At 50.4% G+C, this 17,402-nt stretch overlaps 4 protein-coding genes across 4 annotated transcripts; 1 reads left to right on the forward strand and 3 right to left on the reverse strand.

The window, feature by feature from the left end:
- Positions 1-6,958: 6,958 nt before the first annotated feature.
- On the reverse strand, positions 6,959-9,403 carry BGZ61DRAFT_132481 (heat shock protein SSB1). Its single transcript, XM_046237171.1, has 5 exons — positions 9,070-9,403; positions 8,724-8,901; positions 8,492-8,657; positions 7,439-8,377; positions 6,959-7,380 (listed from the first exon to the last, which is right to left on the reverse strand). Exons 1-5 carry the CDS (start codon positions 9,110-9,112, stop codon positions 7,081-7,083), a joined length of 1,626 nt encoding a protein of 541 aa, XP_046109730.1. The 5' UTR covers positions 9,113-9,403; the 3' UTR covers positions 6,959-7,080.
- Positions 9,404-10,228: 825 nt separating this feature from the next.
- Positions 10,229-11,742, reverse strand: BGZ61DRAFT_382712 (uncharacterized protein). Its single transcript, XM_046242670.1, has 4 exons — positions 11,582-11,742; positions 11,516-11,529; positions 11,272-11,463; positions 10,229-11,220 (listed from the first exon to the last, which is right to left on the reverse strand). Exons 1-4 carry the CDS (start codon positions 11,599-11,601, stop codon positions 10,391-10,393), a joined length of 1,056 nt encoding a protein of 351 aa, XP_046109731.1. The 5' UTR covers positions 11,602-11,742; the 3' UTR covers positions 10,229-10,390.
- A 1,406-nt stretch (positions 11,743-13,148) lies between these two features.
- BGZ61DRAFT_528205 (uncharacterized protein) lies at positions 13,149-13,522 on the forward strand (the record flags this gene model as incomplete). The annotated part of the gene is made up of 3 exons (XM_046253218.1): positions 13,149-13,193; positions 13,241-13,311; positions 13,381-13,522. The coding sequence occupies 3 exons, from the start codon at positions 13,149-13,151 to the stop codon at positions 13,520-13,522; spliced, it is 258 nt and encodes an 85-aa protein (XP_046109732.1).
- A 352-nt stretch (positions 13,523-13,874) lies between these two features.
- BGZ61DRAFT_490744 (uncharacterized protein) lies at positions 13,875-16,531 on the reverse strand (the record flags this gene model as incomplete). The annotated part of the gene is made up of 4 exons (XM_046250360.1): positions 13,875-14,419; positions 14,467-15,541; positions 15,692-16,462; positions 16,511-16,531. 4 exons carry the CDS (start codon positions 16,529-16,531, stop codon positions 13,875-13,877), a joined length of 2,412 nt encoding a protein of 803 aa, XP_046109733.1.
- Between the last annotated feature and the right edge of the window lie 871 nt (positions 16,532-17,402).

Raw genomic sequence — 17,402 nt, forward strand, 5'->3', positions numbered from 1 at the left:
GTAATAGTCAGGGATCTTTAACCTCCCTGACTTACACTCCCGAGACGATCGATCCGACCGAATAGGCCCAGTCTATTACAGAATTAACTGCTGAAGATAGGGCTGCCTATCAGTCTGACCGTAAGGACTACGACTAAGACTATAGGCTGTTTGAACAGGAACGTCGAGGTATTGATAAGATTAAGGACTGGGTCCTAGAGACTGTTACGAAGCCTTTTATCGCTAGCTCCTGTGATCTGGATCAGGATCTAAGGAGATGGTATTCTAACCTTAAGGCTAGCGTTGGGGCCTTAATAACAGAGCAGAAAAACGAGGCCCGAGCTAAATATCAGAGGATTCTATCTACTGTGCCTAGGGCTTCTAAGGACTTTATGAACTGGCTTACAGACTGGGAGCAAGCAACACACCAAGCTCTGACTAGGGATATTGGAGGCCTAGATAACCCAAATGTGTGGTTTAACGACCTATGTGATGCTATTGAGTCAGTCCTTCCAAGCTGGGTCTTAAATTATTAAGGGATCTATTAAAATGAGCTGGAAGCCGAGACCCTAGCAATCCGGACTGTGGCTAAGAACTTGCACACAAAGGTCAGCCGGCGAGGGCTACAACAGCCGGCTAAGACCCCAGCCCGAGTTAAAAGAGGAGTTTTTGGTCCGACTTACGATGACGACCCTGATTAAGCTGACCAACCGGATCAGGGACAGGATTCTGATAAGGAAGGTCAGCCGGCCGGGTTATCTGGATCTGCAGGGCCCTTCCGGCCGAGGCGGAATAAGAAACGCAAGTCCGATCAGCCGGGCCCTCAGGCCAAGAAGAATAAGTTCAAGGATGACCTGGACCAAGGGAATGACATCTCTATCTGTGAGGCCTGCGGCGGCAATTGGCATACCTGGTTAAAATGCTTCTATGTCTTTCTATCTAAGGCCCCAGCTTCCTTTGAACCCCGGTTTCTTATCTAAGATGCTGTTAAATACCGGCTTTCCCTGCCCGAGTGGAAGGATAAGCTTAAGGCTCTGAAAGGAGCCGCCGGACCGGCTAAGTCGGATTGACTAGGCTGGGAAGTCGGCTGGTGTAATGACCTGATCACCCCGATTAGGGCGGCCTTTGCGGCATCAGGATATCCTCTACGGAAGTCAGCTATCCTAGACTCTGGGGCCACAATCTATATCTTCAACGAGATCAGCCGGTTCCTAGAATATCGGCCTGCTAGCGCTGATGACGTCCTTATTGCCGGAGAATACGAAGTCCTAGTCCAAGGATACGGCCAAGTTAATGTGATGACTAAGGGACCTAAGGGCCCTAGGGTTATCCCTCTATTCGATGTGGCCTATTGCCCTGACTTCCCTTGTAATCTCGTATCCCTACGAAGACTGCAACGTCAGGGCTATTGGTGGGACACATGCCCAGATTGCAACTGTCTAAGATCTTTAGACGGTCTGATTAAATGCTTCTTATTTGATTAATATGACCAATTCGTCCTAGAATACGTCCCTTGTGATGCTGCCTTCCCTGCCCGGCACAGCCGGTTTAACTCATCAACCCGACCCAAGGCGACCAAGCAAGATGCCTGCTATTAGTATCTACGGCTAGGTTATCCGGGGCCTCAAGCCCTAGAAAGGCTAGTCAGTAAGGTCGCAGGGGCCCGGATTAAAGGGATTATGACTGTTGAATGTGATGACTGCGGCACTTCCAAGATGACCCGACAAGTCAGCTGCCGGCCAAGGGATCTTCCAGCCGGACCCGGCTTGAGACTAGCAATTAACTTCCATAACCTGGAAGAGGATCCAGAAGGAAGGGCTAGTCTGTTATTGATAACAGACTGCTATTCCGGCTATATCTGGGACTATTACCTTAAGACCCGGTAGCATACAGAGCTAGTTGCAGTCTTTAAGGACTTCCTAGGTTATCTAGTCCGGCAGTATTAGCTGAAGCCCCGGGTTATTGAGTGCGATAGAGAGATCCTAGGAAAGTCCGAAGACCGGCCCCGGCTAGTATATCGGTTCTTTACCGGGATGAGTATCATCGTGGAGTTAACAGCTGCAGACACAGCTGCTTAGAATGGCGGCGCCGAGCTATCCGGCAAGGTTATCAAGATCAAGGCAAGAGCCCTACGGTCAGGAGCCCGATTTCCCTTCTTCCTTTGGGTCGAGATCTATTGTACTGCTGTCTATCTTTATAACCGGACCCCTAGGGGGGTTAACAACTGGGATACCCCTTATACCCGGTTCTACACAGCAATAGCCCAACGGGACGGTTACGGTCAGGAAAACAAGGTCCCTTATCTAGGTTATCTACGGGTCTATGGGTCTAAGGTATTTGCTTTGACTTAAGATGCCCTGAAGGGCAGGAAAAAGCGGCAGCGGCTAAATCCCCGTGCCTGGATCGGCTACCTTGTGGGATACCAGTTAACTAATATCTATCGGATCTGGAACCCGGCTACTGGGAAGGTTATCTCTACTAGGGATATTATATTCAATGAAGACAATCAATTTACCAGAAACGTCAATCATCTACGGGATGACCTATTACAAGTTAGCAGGAAGGAATTGGACTAGCTGCTGAACTAGGTGGAAGAAGATTAACCGGATCAGTTAATAGCAGAGGAAACAGCTAGCAGATTGACCTCTAGGTGGGATGAATCCCATAACAAGGATCAGGGGGATATCTACAGCGCGGATCAGGACGATGTTGATGACCTAGATCCTAGGGATCAGGTTGATGATATCGATCCTATTCCGTATGTAGGTAGCCCTAACAGAGACGCAGGGATGATACTATCAGAGGCTAGGTCTGATTAACCAGCTGTAACTATTGGCTATTCTAGTGATAGGGTTGAGGAAGGATCTCAAGGAAAACTAGGGGAAGGATATGACGCCTTAGAAGGCAGTTAATCTGGTGCCTCTAGCTCCTATGATAGAGCCTATCTGACTCCTGAGTCTCTGCTACTAGCTGCACTTCTAGCTATGACGATTCAGGATGACTTAGATCCACCAGGTAAGCTAGATCCTAGGGACTCTAGGGTCTATAGGGTTGAACGGGCTGATATCTGGAAAGCTGCCTTTAACGCCGGAAGATTAGCTAGCCCAGTCGGCACCCTCAACGGGAAGGTCATTGACAAGGCTAAGCTGTAACGGCTGTTGAAGAAACCTAGGTCTGTTTATTAAAGTCAGCTGCCACAGCTGCCGCGGCACCATCGGGATCTAAGGGATTATCCGATGGGGGTCCAATTTAAACAGGCTGAACGAGACCACTTGCAAAGTTATAGGGAAATGGAGTTATGGATCGAGATAGATTAAGATGACTCTAGAACCCTAGGGAAACAGACCCTCGATTGCATGTGGGTCTACGTCTATGAGCTAGATAAGCATGGCCGCTTTATCAAATGCAAGACTAGGCTAGTTGTTCGAGGAGACCAGCAGCTGAAAGGGCTAGGCGAGGAGACCTACGCCTCAACCCTAGCCGGAAGGTCCTTCCGGACCCTTATTGCAATAGCAGCCTGCTTTGACCTGGATCTTATATAGTATGACGCAGTTAACGCCTTCGTTAATGCTAGGCTAGACCGTCCTATCCTAATGAGACAGCCGCCGGGATACAGATCAGCCGGAAAGACCCTACTGATCCAGAAAGCCCTGTACGGCCTATGCGAATCCCCTCTCCTTTGGTAGAAGGAACTTATAGTAACTCTTTAAGACCTAGGCTTTAAGCCGGTCCGGCACGAGCCCTGCTGTATGACAAAGGCCGGGATCATCGTCTTCTACTATGTTGACGATATTGTCTTTGCCTGCTGGAAGGATAAGAGACAGGACGTTCAGAGGGCTGTTGTAGAGCTTAAAGGCCGATATGACCTAACCGGCGGACAGGATCTTCAGTGGTTTCTAGGGATCGAGGTTATTCGAGACCGAAAGAAAAGACTGATCTGGTTGTCCTAATCTTCGTATCTAGCTAAGATTGCTAACCTTGTGGATGACCTAGATCAGCGGCACGAGACCCCGATGAAGAAGAAAGACCTTCAACCGTACGAGCAACGGGCCTCGATCCCGTCAATCCAACGATACCAGCGGAAGGTTGGATCGATCCTCTATGCGGTTGTTATGACCCGGCCGGATATAGCATTTTCAGCTTCCCGGCTAGCTAGATTCAATTCGAACCCAGGACCGGAACATCACCGCGCCGCTGATAGGGTCCTGCTATATCTCTTGAAGACCAGCAGCCTAGCCCTTCAATTCGGCCAGGACGATTGTTTCCTTGTGGCTAGCGATGCCTCCTATGCAGATAACCCTGACCGGAAAAGCTCCCAAGCCTACGTCATGAGACTATTCGGAGGGACGATCGGATGGAGGGCCAACAAGCAGGATACAGTCACAACGTCAACGACTGAGGCCGAGTTACTAGCCCTATCTCAAGCAGCTAGGGAGGCTATGTTTATCTCCTGGCTAGTTAAAGAGCTAGGGATCCGGCTGGAAGAAGAAAAAATCCACATTCAATGTGACAACCTGCAGACGATCCGGCTTATCCACAAGGAGATCAACAAGCTGCAGACCAAGCTTCGTCATGTTGATATTCACAATCATTGGCTGAGGCAGGAAGCTCAGAGGAACAGGATCCAGGTGGACTATATCGGTACAGAGGAAATGATTGCAGATGGGCTCACAAAGACAGTCAGCAGCCCGGCCTTTCAAAGATCAGTCCAGCAGCTAGGCCTGGTCGATATCTCAGACCGGCTAGGGCAAAGGAAGCTGGAAGAGATAAAGGAAGAAGATCTAGGGATATAAAGATCACAGCTTCAGCCGACCCGGCTTCAGCTGGGGGGGTGTGTTGGAAGGTGACCCTGTATTACGAAACCTCTGATAGACTGATATCCTGACCTTAGTCAGAAGGGGGGTCTGATAACCCCTCTTCCGGCCGGTCCGGGATGACCGGCACAAGCAATCATCAACATCATCATCACTGCTTTGAACATTATCCATCTGATCAAATTGACCGTAACGGATCCATCAAAAGCAATAAAAGCTTATTTAATAAGAGGATTTATAAATAAGAATAATAAATAAAATAAAAACCTTATTATTTATAAAATTATAATTTTAATAATCCCTCGATGAGGGAACCTAGTGTTTGAATTTACTGCATTTTCGTTGCGCGCACGTCACAGTTGCCAAGGCCCAAGTTTTGGGTTTCAAGCTGCTTTTTTCTTCTCTGCCGGAATCCTGTCTAACTTTTTCGACTCTAACCTTGATGAATGCACTGAAAACTCCCACGACCCGACCTGTGACTAGAACGCCCCGAGATCCCCAACGCCCATGATGACCCGTTTAAGTCATTCGAATCCCCCCTCTAGCCAGCACCCTATATGGCTAGCATCCGTACCAACCCAACGCAACACAACAGCTCCTAGAACCAGGGGTCGTATTGGGCCCCGGCGATATCCTGGAGGAAGACTTGACCCCTTAGATCGGGATTGTTGATATTTTTAGCCAAGTCGTAAAGCGCGGCCATTTCTATTCGGATATATGGGACAAGATTGCGGACAAGAATTTGATTTCCTTGCCCATTAACCCTAGTCCTATTGTCAAGAAGCAAATGGCATCCAAAAATAGCCAATGCGATCCGTTGGCTTCCATTTAGGCGTTGCAGATAGTATGGCGATAGCTCAAATAGATTTTCTTTCTCAAGGAAGCTCGAGAGGAAATTCAGCTTCTATCTTTCCGATTCGTCTTCTAGATTCTGAGAGAATCCGAGATTATATTGGAGTTGGGATCTATAATACGGATACAACAGGTTATCCCTGGAAAGAGCTGCTCGAGTGAAATTCGCCATATTGAAAATTGGTTGTGATGGGATGAGTGTTAGAAGGGAAGTTGGTTTCTTGATGATGGGAGATATTAGTCTCCCTTATATCCTATTACTCGGAATAAGGTTACTATCTCAAGGTTGTTAACTGTAGATAGCAAGGTCGTTAACTGCAGATAATAGGGTTGAAGTTAGAGGGGTTGAATGGAAGCTTCAGGCAGAGACTAGTGGGCAATAACCTTATTGTTTAGCTACTGTTTCTTCTGGTGCTGGGTGAAGTACTTATTGTTTATTTCTACTATTTGAGATTACTATATAGCTTTAATCTATCTGATGATATTGAGTAAAGCTAAAAAAACCAAATAATTTTAATAATACTTTTATATATTTTAATATCTTAATTAAAATAATATAGTAAAATAACTACTGCCGTCAGCGATTTTAATATTGTCGGAACTTTTGCACGTAAGTGTAGTATCTTAGCCCAGCGAGGCTTTAGTAAAGAAGCTTGATACTGTGTGCCTGACGGTGCAACTGTCGTCTCACCTGGATGATGCTCCGTGCTATATCCACTGTGTCAAACACCCAAGATCATCATCCTCATTATCTCATCACAGTTGCACATAGAATTGAACCAGCATTATTTGGTAAAAGGCATCATTCCGTATTTTCCATTCTACCGAGTCTATGCTTAAATTCACAGGCCTTCGTCCACTCATAGGGCTCTGGCTCAGCGAGCCCGCGTCCATTTGCCCACTATCCATGCATCTCTCATACGTCATGACGACCTTGCGTAAGTCGGTGTCACTGTTGAGGACCCATGAACACACAAACATGCAGAACTTTTCACTTGCCTCGGTTCTCCTCATCCGAATTACCGTAGATCGAAAAAAGAAATCGCCTCGGCCGGTGGCCCCATCCATCCTCAAGGCCTCACGAGTTGCGTCGGCTCGCAACCCGGGGCAGCTCAACCGTCGCCGCCCTTCGTCCCCTAACCTACATGGCCACGTCCCGAATGCATTTATCGGGAGGACATGGCCTTGGTAACCAGCCGCTTGATGGCCAGCTCCTGCTTCTTGAGGTCCTCAGCAGAGGCATCGGTAAGCTCAAGGGTAGCCATGGCCTCGCTGATGCTGCTCTCGATCTTCTCCTTCTGGCCACGCTTAAGCTTGAGGGACAGAGTAGGGTCGGAGACGATCTCCTCGACACGGCCGATGTAAGACTCAAGCTGCTGCTTGGCCTCGAACTTCTTGCTGAAAGCCTCGTCGTTGCTCTTGAAAGCCTCGGCGTCTATTTCGAGTTAGTTTGGACTGATTTATGCACTCGTAACAGGGGAAACATACCGCTGATCATCTTCTCGATCTCGCCAGTGGAGAGCTTGCCGACAGAGTTGGCAATGGTGATGTTGGCAGAGCGGCCAGAGGTCTTCTCAGTGGCGGTGACCTTGAGGATACCGTTGACGTCGACCTCGAAGACAACCTCGAGGACGGCCTCACCGGCCCTCATGGGAGGGATAGGAGCAAGGGTGAATTCACCCAGGGAGGTGTTGTCCTCGCAGTTGACACGCTCGCCCTGGAAAACAGGGAATTGCTATATTACGCGTTAGCAACTCGAAAAAATTATGGGAAAATTCGAAAACACCCACTACTGTTTGCTGATTATCAGCGACTGTAGTAAAGGTTCTCTTCTTGATCGTTGGGACAGTTTGTCCACGAGGAACAACGGGAGCGAAGATGTTGCCCTCCATGGCGACACCCAGAGACAGGGGAACGACATCGAGGAGGAGGAGGTCGGCGGTCTCGGCGGAGGTGGCCTTTCCGGAGAGGATACCGGCCTGGACGGCGGCACCGTAGGCAACGGCCTCATCGGGGTTGATAGACTTCTCGAGCTTCTTGCCATCGAAGAACTCGGACAGAAGCTTCTGGATCTTGGGGATACGGGTAGAGCCACCGACCAGGACAATCTCGTCAACACCGCTCTTCTCCATGGCGGCGTCCTTGAGAACCTGGGCAACGGGCTCGATGGTGCCAGAGAAGGCCTTGGCGTTAAGGTCCTCGAAACGGGCACGGGTGATGGACATGGTGAAGTCCTCACCATCGAAGAGAGAGTCAATCTCAATGGTGGCCTGGGCACCGCTGGACAGGGTACGCTTGGCACGCTCGCAAGCAGTTCGGAGACGGCGGAGAGCACGGGCATCTCCGGAGAGATCCTTCTTGCTCTTGCGGGAGAACTCCTTCTTGCAGTGCTCGAGCAGGTTGGTGTCGAAATCCTGACCACCCAAGTGGGTGTCACCAGCAGTGGCCTTGACGGTGAAGACACCACCCTGGATGTTCAGGAGGGAGACATCGAAAGTACCACCACCGAGATCGTAGATCAGGACGTTGCGCTCCTTCTCGGACTTACCAGCACCGAGACCGTAGGCGATAGCGGCAGCGGTGGGCTCGTTGATGATACGGAGGACGTTGAGACCGGCGATAGAACCGGCATCCTTGGTGGCCTGTCGCTGGTTGTCGTTGAAGTAGGCAGGGACAGTGATGACGGCCTTCTCGACCTTCTTGCCAAGCTTGGTCTCGGCAATCTCCTTCATCTATAGCGGGGGTCAGAATCTGCTTAGTTTCTCACTAGTGCGGGGGCGGGGGGAGTGAAAGTGGGATGGTGGGCTGTGCGCTGTGGTTGTGCGCTGAGAGAAAATCAATCTTACCTTGACGAGAACCATGGAGGAAATCTCCTGGGCAGAGAAGGTCTTCTTCTCGCCCAGGTAGTCGACCTCGATGCGGGGGTTACCACCATCATCGACGATCTTGAAGGGCCAAGACTCGATGTCCTTCTTGACGGTAGGGTCATCGAAGCGGCGACCGATCAGACGCCTGAGAAAATTCGGTCAGAAACTGAGGAATTCCGGGATTTCGGGTCGAGCAGCGGGAAAAACTCACTTGGCATCGAAGACGGTATTCCGGGGGTTCATGGCAGCATTGTTCTTTGCGGCCTCACCAATCAGACGCTCCTTCTCGGTGAAGGAAACGAAAGAAGGGGTGGTGAAAGAACCCTGCTCGTTGGCGATGATCTCGACATTGGTACCCTCGTAGATAGCAACGCAGGAGTAGGTAGTACCTGTTGACGGGTCGTGGTTAGAAAATGTCGATGATTGTGGTGTGGTTTTGATGAATTTGACGAGTTTCGCGATTTTCCCCTCCTTCGCCGGACGACGACGACAGGGTCGCGCGCGCCAGCGGCATCAAGAAGGGAGACGCAAAGGCGTTGAACATGATGTAGACTCACCCAAATCAATGCCAATGGCACCGTCATACAGTTCGTCCGCCATTTTGCTGTCTGAGAGGATTTTGGTGGAAGAGAGAATGAGGAAGGAAGGAAGAACGTGGGGTTCGAGAAAGAAATTCTCCCAACCAGATTTTGTGAAGGCCTGAGAATAAATTTCGGGGGACCTGTGAACTGAACTTTTTCTGCCGAAGTGGGGTCAGCACAAGTGGGCTGCCATCGATCCCCTCCACTAAACCGCTTTAGGTAAGGCCCTTTGCCTGAGTTTTTTCAGGGCTCCTTAGGTAGGTATGGCTCCTTAGGTATGGCTCCTTAGGCTCCAGTTCTTTTTTTTCCTTGCCATGGCCACAACGGGCTTGTTTCGGGGCGTGCGCCGGGGGCAACAGTCGTCGGGATGCGAGTGAGAAATGGGAGACGCGCCAATTCTAAGCCTGACGGGATATGGTCATGACGGCATTGGCTTGGGCGGATTTTAATCGGCCAATATTACATTGTTGCCTGCCAGCTTATTGCTGCCGTCCTGGGTACCTTTGCCTCGTAGACCCATTTTCTACGGCCGGACGGATTTTGTGCATTCGTGTGGCTGGTGCTGAGGTTGGAGCCCTGAGACTCGTGACTGGACCTCGGGACAAGAATCCTTCTCTAAGACATACGACGGGCAATAGACAAGGGATGCTGCTGATCAGTGGGCATCAGACACCTCCCCAACACACGACGTAGTACACGAAGCGCTGTAAGCCCGTGAAAAAGCTAGATCCCAGCCAGGCGCCTCAACACTCTGTCGCCAGCCCGGCTGGTGGCAACGGGAGGGCCGTCTGACTCGAGAGTCGGTTGACCGAATTTTCTCCCTGCCTAACAAGAGACCTAGCATGTAACTTGAGTTAGTTAACGACAACGGCAACGCCGAGTCGGGCACTACGCCGCTTGGGCGCCCGCCGTTGCCGCCTTCGGAGGAGCAACCCGTTGATGTCCGCCGCTGCCCCTCCACCCAAAATCTTTCCGTAGTGGCATGATGAAGGCTTACACCGTGTTCATGAATCAGTGCTGGAGATGATGCATAGCTCAATGACATTCGCGTCTGTCATGCTGTGCAACGTAGATCCTCACGCTCACGGCTGAGTGCGTTCAATGTAAGTCTCGACTTGAACTTTTAGCCATGAGTCGAGCAGAGTGGGCAAAGACCCGGCATCAGCCGTGGCATGAAAAAGATTCGTCATTATTATCAGAATAATTAAGAAAGACCGTTAGTTGACTGTCATCCATCGTTAATTACTGGCTAAACGCCTTCCAGCCTGACTCTGACAGTCATCCTCAAGCCAATCATTCAAGCCCTCACATCCTTTGGAGTCAACCCCAGGGCCTTGGCCTCGGTCTCTACAGCTTCACCAATAGTGTCCCTCAGAGCCACCGCCTTCGGGTGCCATCCGAGGTACTTCTTGGCCCGCTCCGCTTCTCCCTTTGAGTTCTGTCCCCACGTCCCCGCCGCCAGAAGCCCCGTCCCGGTCACCACCTCCAGCGGGACCGACTTGGTCGCCAGCTCCGGTGCGTATCCGCGGCGGTTCGCCTCCTCGGCGATCCACGTGGCGACGTCGGACCACTTGTGGGCGCTCTGCCGCGCGAAGAAGTATCCATTGCGACCGAATATCTCGGGATTCTCTCGCTTGGCCGGGTCTTGAGAAGCTTCGACGAACTTGAGGAAGAGGTCGGCGAGGTCGTCGATGTGAACATTGTCCCACTCTGTCTTACCCACACCGACGATTGGAGCATAACCGAGCCGGAACGTTGCGCGGGCTAGGTTGGGGACCTGGACACTGCGGGTGTTGCCAATTCCGCGGCCAGTCCCGTATATAGTAGGAGGCGCAACGATGAGAGTTTTCACTGCATCGGAGTTGGTGGCCTGGACAATTTTGTCGATATCTCGATGAGCAGCGTGGTCTGGCAGGTTGATGACGCGGTCTATGCCTTCGAGGTCGTTGTACTTCTCCTCGGGTAGAGGACTCTCGCCGCTGCGCTTATGCTCATGGTCGTACCAAGTCAAAATCCCAGTCCCTGATAAATGGATCCAGTATCCAGGATTCTTGGCTGTGTGGCCTGCAGCGATGCCCTTGGCAATTGAACGGGCTGACGGAGTATCATCGGCGGAAGCTGCGGTGTCTTGGATAACACTGTCAATTGGAGCCTTGAATGATGGCAAGTGGAACTAACGAATGACAACGTCGGCCTCGGCAGCCGCCTTCTCGATGACTACAGAGTCGTTGAGGGTGCCGTAGACGAACTTGACGTTCGGGTACCTTGCAGAAAAGGGCTTGCTACGCTCCTCGTTGCGGACGAACAATGTGAAGTCGTATTCTGGATGAGCGTCATACACCTGGGTGAGGACGGCGCCACCGACAAAGCCTAGATGATCAATAAGTAACCGGACGGCGATTGCTGTTGATGGGACGAATACCAGTAGCGCCGGTCCTAGAAATTGTTCAGTATGGTCATGTACAGAGGCTCGGATGCAGAGGCATACAAGAAAATTTTGGTTGCCATTGTGTAAGTGTTGCTACGTATCTCGAGGTCTGTAAGAGGATCGATCTAACGAAGAAGAGGCTCCCTTCTTTGATGAAGCCAAATGATAGAACTCAATCGGACAGCTTCAATTTATCTCAAAATGAGTTCCTCATGATTTCTAATCAGCGAATGAGCATCGTTTGTAAGCGCCTCAAGGTTTCGTCCTGTCGTGATCGATTGATTGCGGGGGATGACATCATAATTCGCCCATTGTCGCAGCGCGATGACAAATGGGCGCCTGGCCAAAGTATCCGCCGATGTTGCATCTTTCATCATTCTTCAGCTTAGAAAATGGAAGCACGGCTGGATGAGCCAGTCCATCTCACAATGGACGATTGCCTATTAGTCGAATATGAGAAAATAAGAACCATCTTAGGCTCATGATGCTGTGGGGTTCTTCTTTCTTCATTGCGTCCGCTGTCACCTCAAATTAGGCCGAGGGTTAATGAAGCATTATTCGCTAGCCAATTTAGCAAAATAATACCGCCTCTCTTGATATTTATAAATCGAACGTAATTTTCAAGCAAATCGATATCATCATGTCTGCTGCTTATTGCTATGCCATCACGTTAAGTGAGAGAGTATCATCAGCGTGGCAGCGCACAACTAAGCTTCACACAATCCGGGGATAAAACTGCAGCTACCTCTCACCAGAATGAAGGGGCCGTATCTCACAATCACTCCCAATGAATCCGCGCCTTTTTCTGCCATAATTAGTGGTTTTAAAAAGGCTGGCGCTGGGGTTTTGACAACTCAGGACGTGAAGACCGTACTTAGGTTAGGGACTTTCCCCTAATCTTTCTTTAGTGGAGTATCTAATTAAATACTAAAATTTAGCATATTATATAGTACCTAAGGATTTTCGTTCTACTTAACCTCCGTAGATTTCTCTCCCAGGGAATTCCCTAGAAGTTCTTAGAATCTCCTCTGCCCAATATGTCTCAGAACATTCCCAATGGACTCTTCAAGAAATCCCAAGGTCTGAGAGTATCTTACCCCGCACTTCCCTAGCTCAACGGTGGAGGGTACGCGGGAGGTGTCCCAAGGACTTCCCGACAGACCTTCTTAGGGAAATTTGTAAAATATAAGGAAGTTGTCAAGCTTCCTGCGCCAACCTTTGTTGTGTATTCTATTTGGTTGAGAAGAAATCAATTTGCTCTTCGTCTGCTGTACAGTAAAATTGCCCCAAGCCGTGAGACCCATGGTTGCTTTTAGTTTGATGCATCCCACTTTCCCCCACCTCACGATGTTTGCTGATTGGTAGCAACACGCATCGCTTCTAACCTGGTGTGAAACTTTATCAAGCTATCATCTTGAGAGTTGCTTGTTTTTGTTTGTCGTAGCTGCCCGTTCTTTCCGCATTCCTCTCCCAGGGGTAGATAAGGTCGGGCTCTCAAGCTTCCCCCGCATCTCGGCCTCCTTCTTCTTCTCTCCTTCATCTACACCAACATCACTGATTCTTCTCATTTGATCATCTCTGAACTACACTCAACCATCCACAGCTTGAGCCTTGCACTCGCATCACCATGTCTGACAATTACTCCTACAAGAGCAGCGGCACCAACAGCCAGGTTCGTCATGTCCCGGTCCGAGCTGGACAATCCTGACGCTTCTACAGGGTAACCACTACTGTGCCCGAGACTACGGTTCCGGCGCGGCCAACTCGAACTCCTATCACTACTCCAACACGTAAGTCATTTGCTTCGAACTCTCATACATCTCGATCCTTTACACTGGTGACCTCTAATACTGTTCTAGCAACGGGTCGTATTATTACTCCAACCCCAACGGAAGTTCCTACTACAACAACGGAAATGGTGGCTCCACCTACACTTCCCCCAGTGGACATAAGTACTCCAGCGGCGGCTCTGGCAGCGGCTCTGGCGGTGGCAAGAAGTAAAGTTGATCATGCCCACTCCAGTAGTCTGTTCACAAAGAGACCGTGACGGGAGAGCAGAATTATGTTCCCATATGCGATTCAAGATTGAAAGTGCTGGTTATCGAATGAATCACATGAGCTAATATGATTAAATATCTGAAACTCCTCATTGTGCCATATGAAATTCACCTCGTCCAGTACGCAAATACTATAGTCTCCAGTTGGCCAATCCAGGCCTATCTCATTCAAAATATATGTGCTCATAATACAGGCAATCCATTTGTTCTCGATGATTCAACCTCCCCGCTTCATCACAAATCCCGAAATCAGTCTTAACTGCAACTCGACTTTACATCGAACAAAAACCTCAGGTCTACACTCCAACGGAGTAGTAGACAGACAAAGTGACAATCAATACAGGGTAAACAACTGCTTCAACAAACAGCTGTTGCTTCAGTGTACCCCTCTGGTCCTTGGTCAGTGAGTGCATTTCGCCATGAGTATACCACGAAACAGCCGAGTCAAATTTGCCCCACAGAGCAAGCAGTCCAAGGAACGGGAAGAAGAGTGTCAAGATCATGATTCCCACAAAGATCATCTTTTCTCCCTTGTTTTCCTTGTCGGCAAGTCGCCGACGAGACAGAATATCCACCCTTGCCGATTCGATGAGGTCCACCTCGGATCGGGTAAACAGACTTCCCTCGTTGGGGACATAGCCCTCCTGGAATTTTCTAGCCCTTCTCTCTATCGTGCTTGAGGAGAATCCACGGGTCCGAGGCAGCCCGGTGTAGTAGGAGGTGGGATCTCGAGGACGGCCCCTATACCAATCGCCGTTCGTGGGAGTTCGAGGTTCAGTCGGAGGGGGTGTATTCAGGATGGCTGATGATGATATCAGCATGTCGGCAATTCTCTCGCTTGCTAGAGCAGTGTTAGTAGCTTCTCCTGAGTGGGGCCTTCTTACTGACAATCGCGGCGTCGAAGCACTCCGTTTATGCGGTGAGTGCGATGGACTGGAGCTGGTCTGGTTAGGCCTTCCCCTGGTGATCCTCTCGAAAAGTGAAGTCTGGTCGGGGACGGTGTCTGGGCAAGAATCGAAGACTCGGCCGTGCTCATGGTGTTGGATCTGCCTCTGCTTGCAAAGGACCCGGCGGTATTCGTGTGATCCTCTTCTCCCCGTTCCCTTCGGAAATGCTGCAACATTGCTGCCTCTGGCAAACTAATCAATGGAAAGGGAAGACGTGGGATCTTTGCCAGAAATTCGTCATGCGGAATGTGGGATGCCTTCTTGGGGTCGCTCGATTCTTTGATTCCAAGCCTGTACAGCGGTTGGTCGAAGATTGTCAGAGGAGTCTTCGGAGGATCTCTTCCCAGATTTTCCCTAATTCGGGACCATCTGAATCTCCCATTCTTTCCAAAATTGGGAGTGGGAGTGGCGTCCTCTACGCGAAGCTCAGGGAGGTTGATGTCTGAATCGAGTGTTTGATAACTGTCGCGCCTGGACTCCATGTCGAGGAGAATGCTCTCACGAGTGGGCCTCTGGGCGGAACCATCCCGGCGAAACGGATTCGAGAAACGAGAACTACCTCCCGGGGTTCGTGCCGGAGGCTGTGGAAGTTTGCGGATGGAATTCTGGGGGAAAGCCTCCCTGTCCGCAGAGCCAAACTTTGGGACTAGTACCGGGATATTCCTCTGTTTGTCATTTCGAAGAAGGTACGAGCCTGGCATAGGACCTTTTTTAGGATGCTGGATGATTCTATCCGTTGATCCATACTCGCGAGGATAATCGTGTTCCGTCATATCCGACACGTCCGCAAGACTGCTTCCTGTCCCCTTTGCAATACTGTCTTGGAACTCTTGCTGCATTGAATCGAAGGGTTGTTCGGTTATGACAGTCTGCCAATCGGCCTCTGTGCCCGTCTGAGGTCGGGGTCGAAGCAGAGTCGCGATCCCGCCAGTGAGCCGGCGAGAAGATTCGGGCTCTGGGTTGGGCTCTTTCTTTGGCTCTCGGATGACTGGAACCTTGATCTCTTCGTCGACATTCTAGGTCGATCGAATAGCTGCGGCGTTGTAGAACGAGGCGACATTGGGGCCTTTCTTCGTATCTGTTTGCAGGGTGCCTATTTGCGCAGGTTGCGGAAAGGTTTCTTTCGACTGAGCGCTTCCTTCGGCGCAATGGAGTGCATTGCTGACATCCTTCTCGGCGGAAGGTTGGAGAAATCCGGAATAAAGATCCCCATCGTACTGAAATGGGTCACCATTGGTACTGGTTGACGTTTTGGAAAGTGATCTCAGGATTTCTGGGCGATGGCGAGCAAGAAGACGCTGAGGGGGCTGCCTCTTCTGGCCTCCAACCTCGAGGACGGTTTTCGTATTCCCTTCTGGAGCCTTGTCGGTCTCGTCAAGGTCGCTGTAAAGACTGGACGTGGAATGAAAGGAGTGTAGGCGAGGAACAAATCTTGGCGGCCGCTTGGCAGGTGGCTTTGGAAGCGCACGCGGGGGCGCAAGGATTGTGTGCCTTTCTTGTTTAGCTAATCCATTTTGCTGGTTGGATCTAGAATCGAAGATTTCCTGAGCGTGGAAGACGAGTTCAAAATTCTTCCTTCGCCTGAGTTGTTGAGGTGGGACTGGGGGACTGTTTTCAAACTCTTCGTCTGGGACTACAGTTTCCCATTCGGAAACGGGTTTGTCTTCATCAAGGGATGCGCTGCGCTTGTGACCAGTTGCCGGGTTTCCTGCGCCATTGATGGGTCGAGAAGGATGCTCTGAGACGAGCTTCGGGAGGTCTGGGCTTCGGCCACGAGGTATGTGGGCTTTGATATATGAGAAGTCCTCAAGCTGGATCTCGTCGCCAAGTTCGGAAGACGCGAATGGGTTTGACTTGGATGAAATTGTCGATACGGTGTTGTGGCGTACATTTCTCGCTTCTCGGCGTGAGCGCTCGGTTTCGATCGAGGGAAGTGACTGGGGTGAATTAGTGATGACGCTTGTCGCTAAGGTTGTTCAACCTACATTCTGGGGGTTGGGATTCATGGCGGAAGGTCGTCCACAATCACAGAGTCGGAGTGTGGGAGGTTCCGTCGCGCGCGACTCTCGGCATGAATGCAGGCGAGGCGGAGCTGAGAACACTCGAGATGACCAAAGTCGCATTCCACGATGCGCAGGTGAAGCGCCGATGCGTGCAGTATTCGATCGGCTCCTGGTGAAGGTTTCCCTGGGTGGTTCGCGATGGTTTGACGATGACAGAGTCTCAGCGCTGCGGCTCGGAGTGTGAGAGTTTCTGCATTGGACGATATCGAAAGAGGTGTGTAGTGAATCAAGTGCGATGAATGAGTGGTTGTTTTGAAGACGAGTGAATGTGGCGCGCAATTCGCGTCATGATTTGGGGTGCAAACATCAAGCGAGGAAGAGAGTGAGTTGACTGAGGCATCAACAAGCAGCCAGCGGTGTTTATTCCTTGCGGCTGGGAGACGCTGAGATAAAGGTGGTGGAAGAGGTTGGGTGTTTGCCAGCTGCCAACTGCTGCCAACTGGGAATTGTTGCCAACTGCCAGCTGTCGGTAGCAGGCCTGGACTTGTCAACTCCACCTCCAGGCTCACCGACAACCTACAACCTACGGAGGGCCCTTTTAAAAGTCTTGTCCGAGCGCTAGTAACATCATATCTATTTATCCCTGTCGGTTACCTGAGATACATAAAGCTGTCACAGTCTCGTTAAACAGCCGCTGTAACTTCAGAGTAAGTAGTACGCTGCTAATCAGGATATAGCGGTTGCTGTATGCTGTAGCCTGCTATCCTTTAGGGCCTATAGAAATCAGAAAGTACTTAGTGTATTTATTATCTAACCTAATAATTAGGACTTACTTCTTCTAGATAAGACTTTTGAAAGGGCCCTCCGTACTGCG

Source organism: Ilyonectria robusta (genome assembly GCF_021365365.1).
Source record: "Ilyonectria robusta strain PMI_751 chromosome Unknown BGZ61scaffold_3, whole genome shotgun sequence".
Lineage (NCBI taxonomy): Eukaryota > Fungi > Ascomycota > Sordariomycetes > Hypocreales > Nectriaceae > Ilyonectria > Ilyonectria robusta.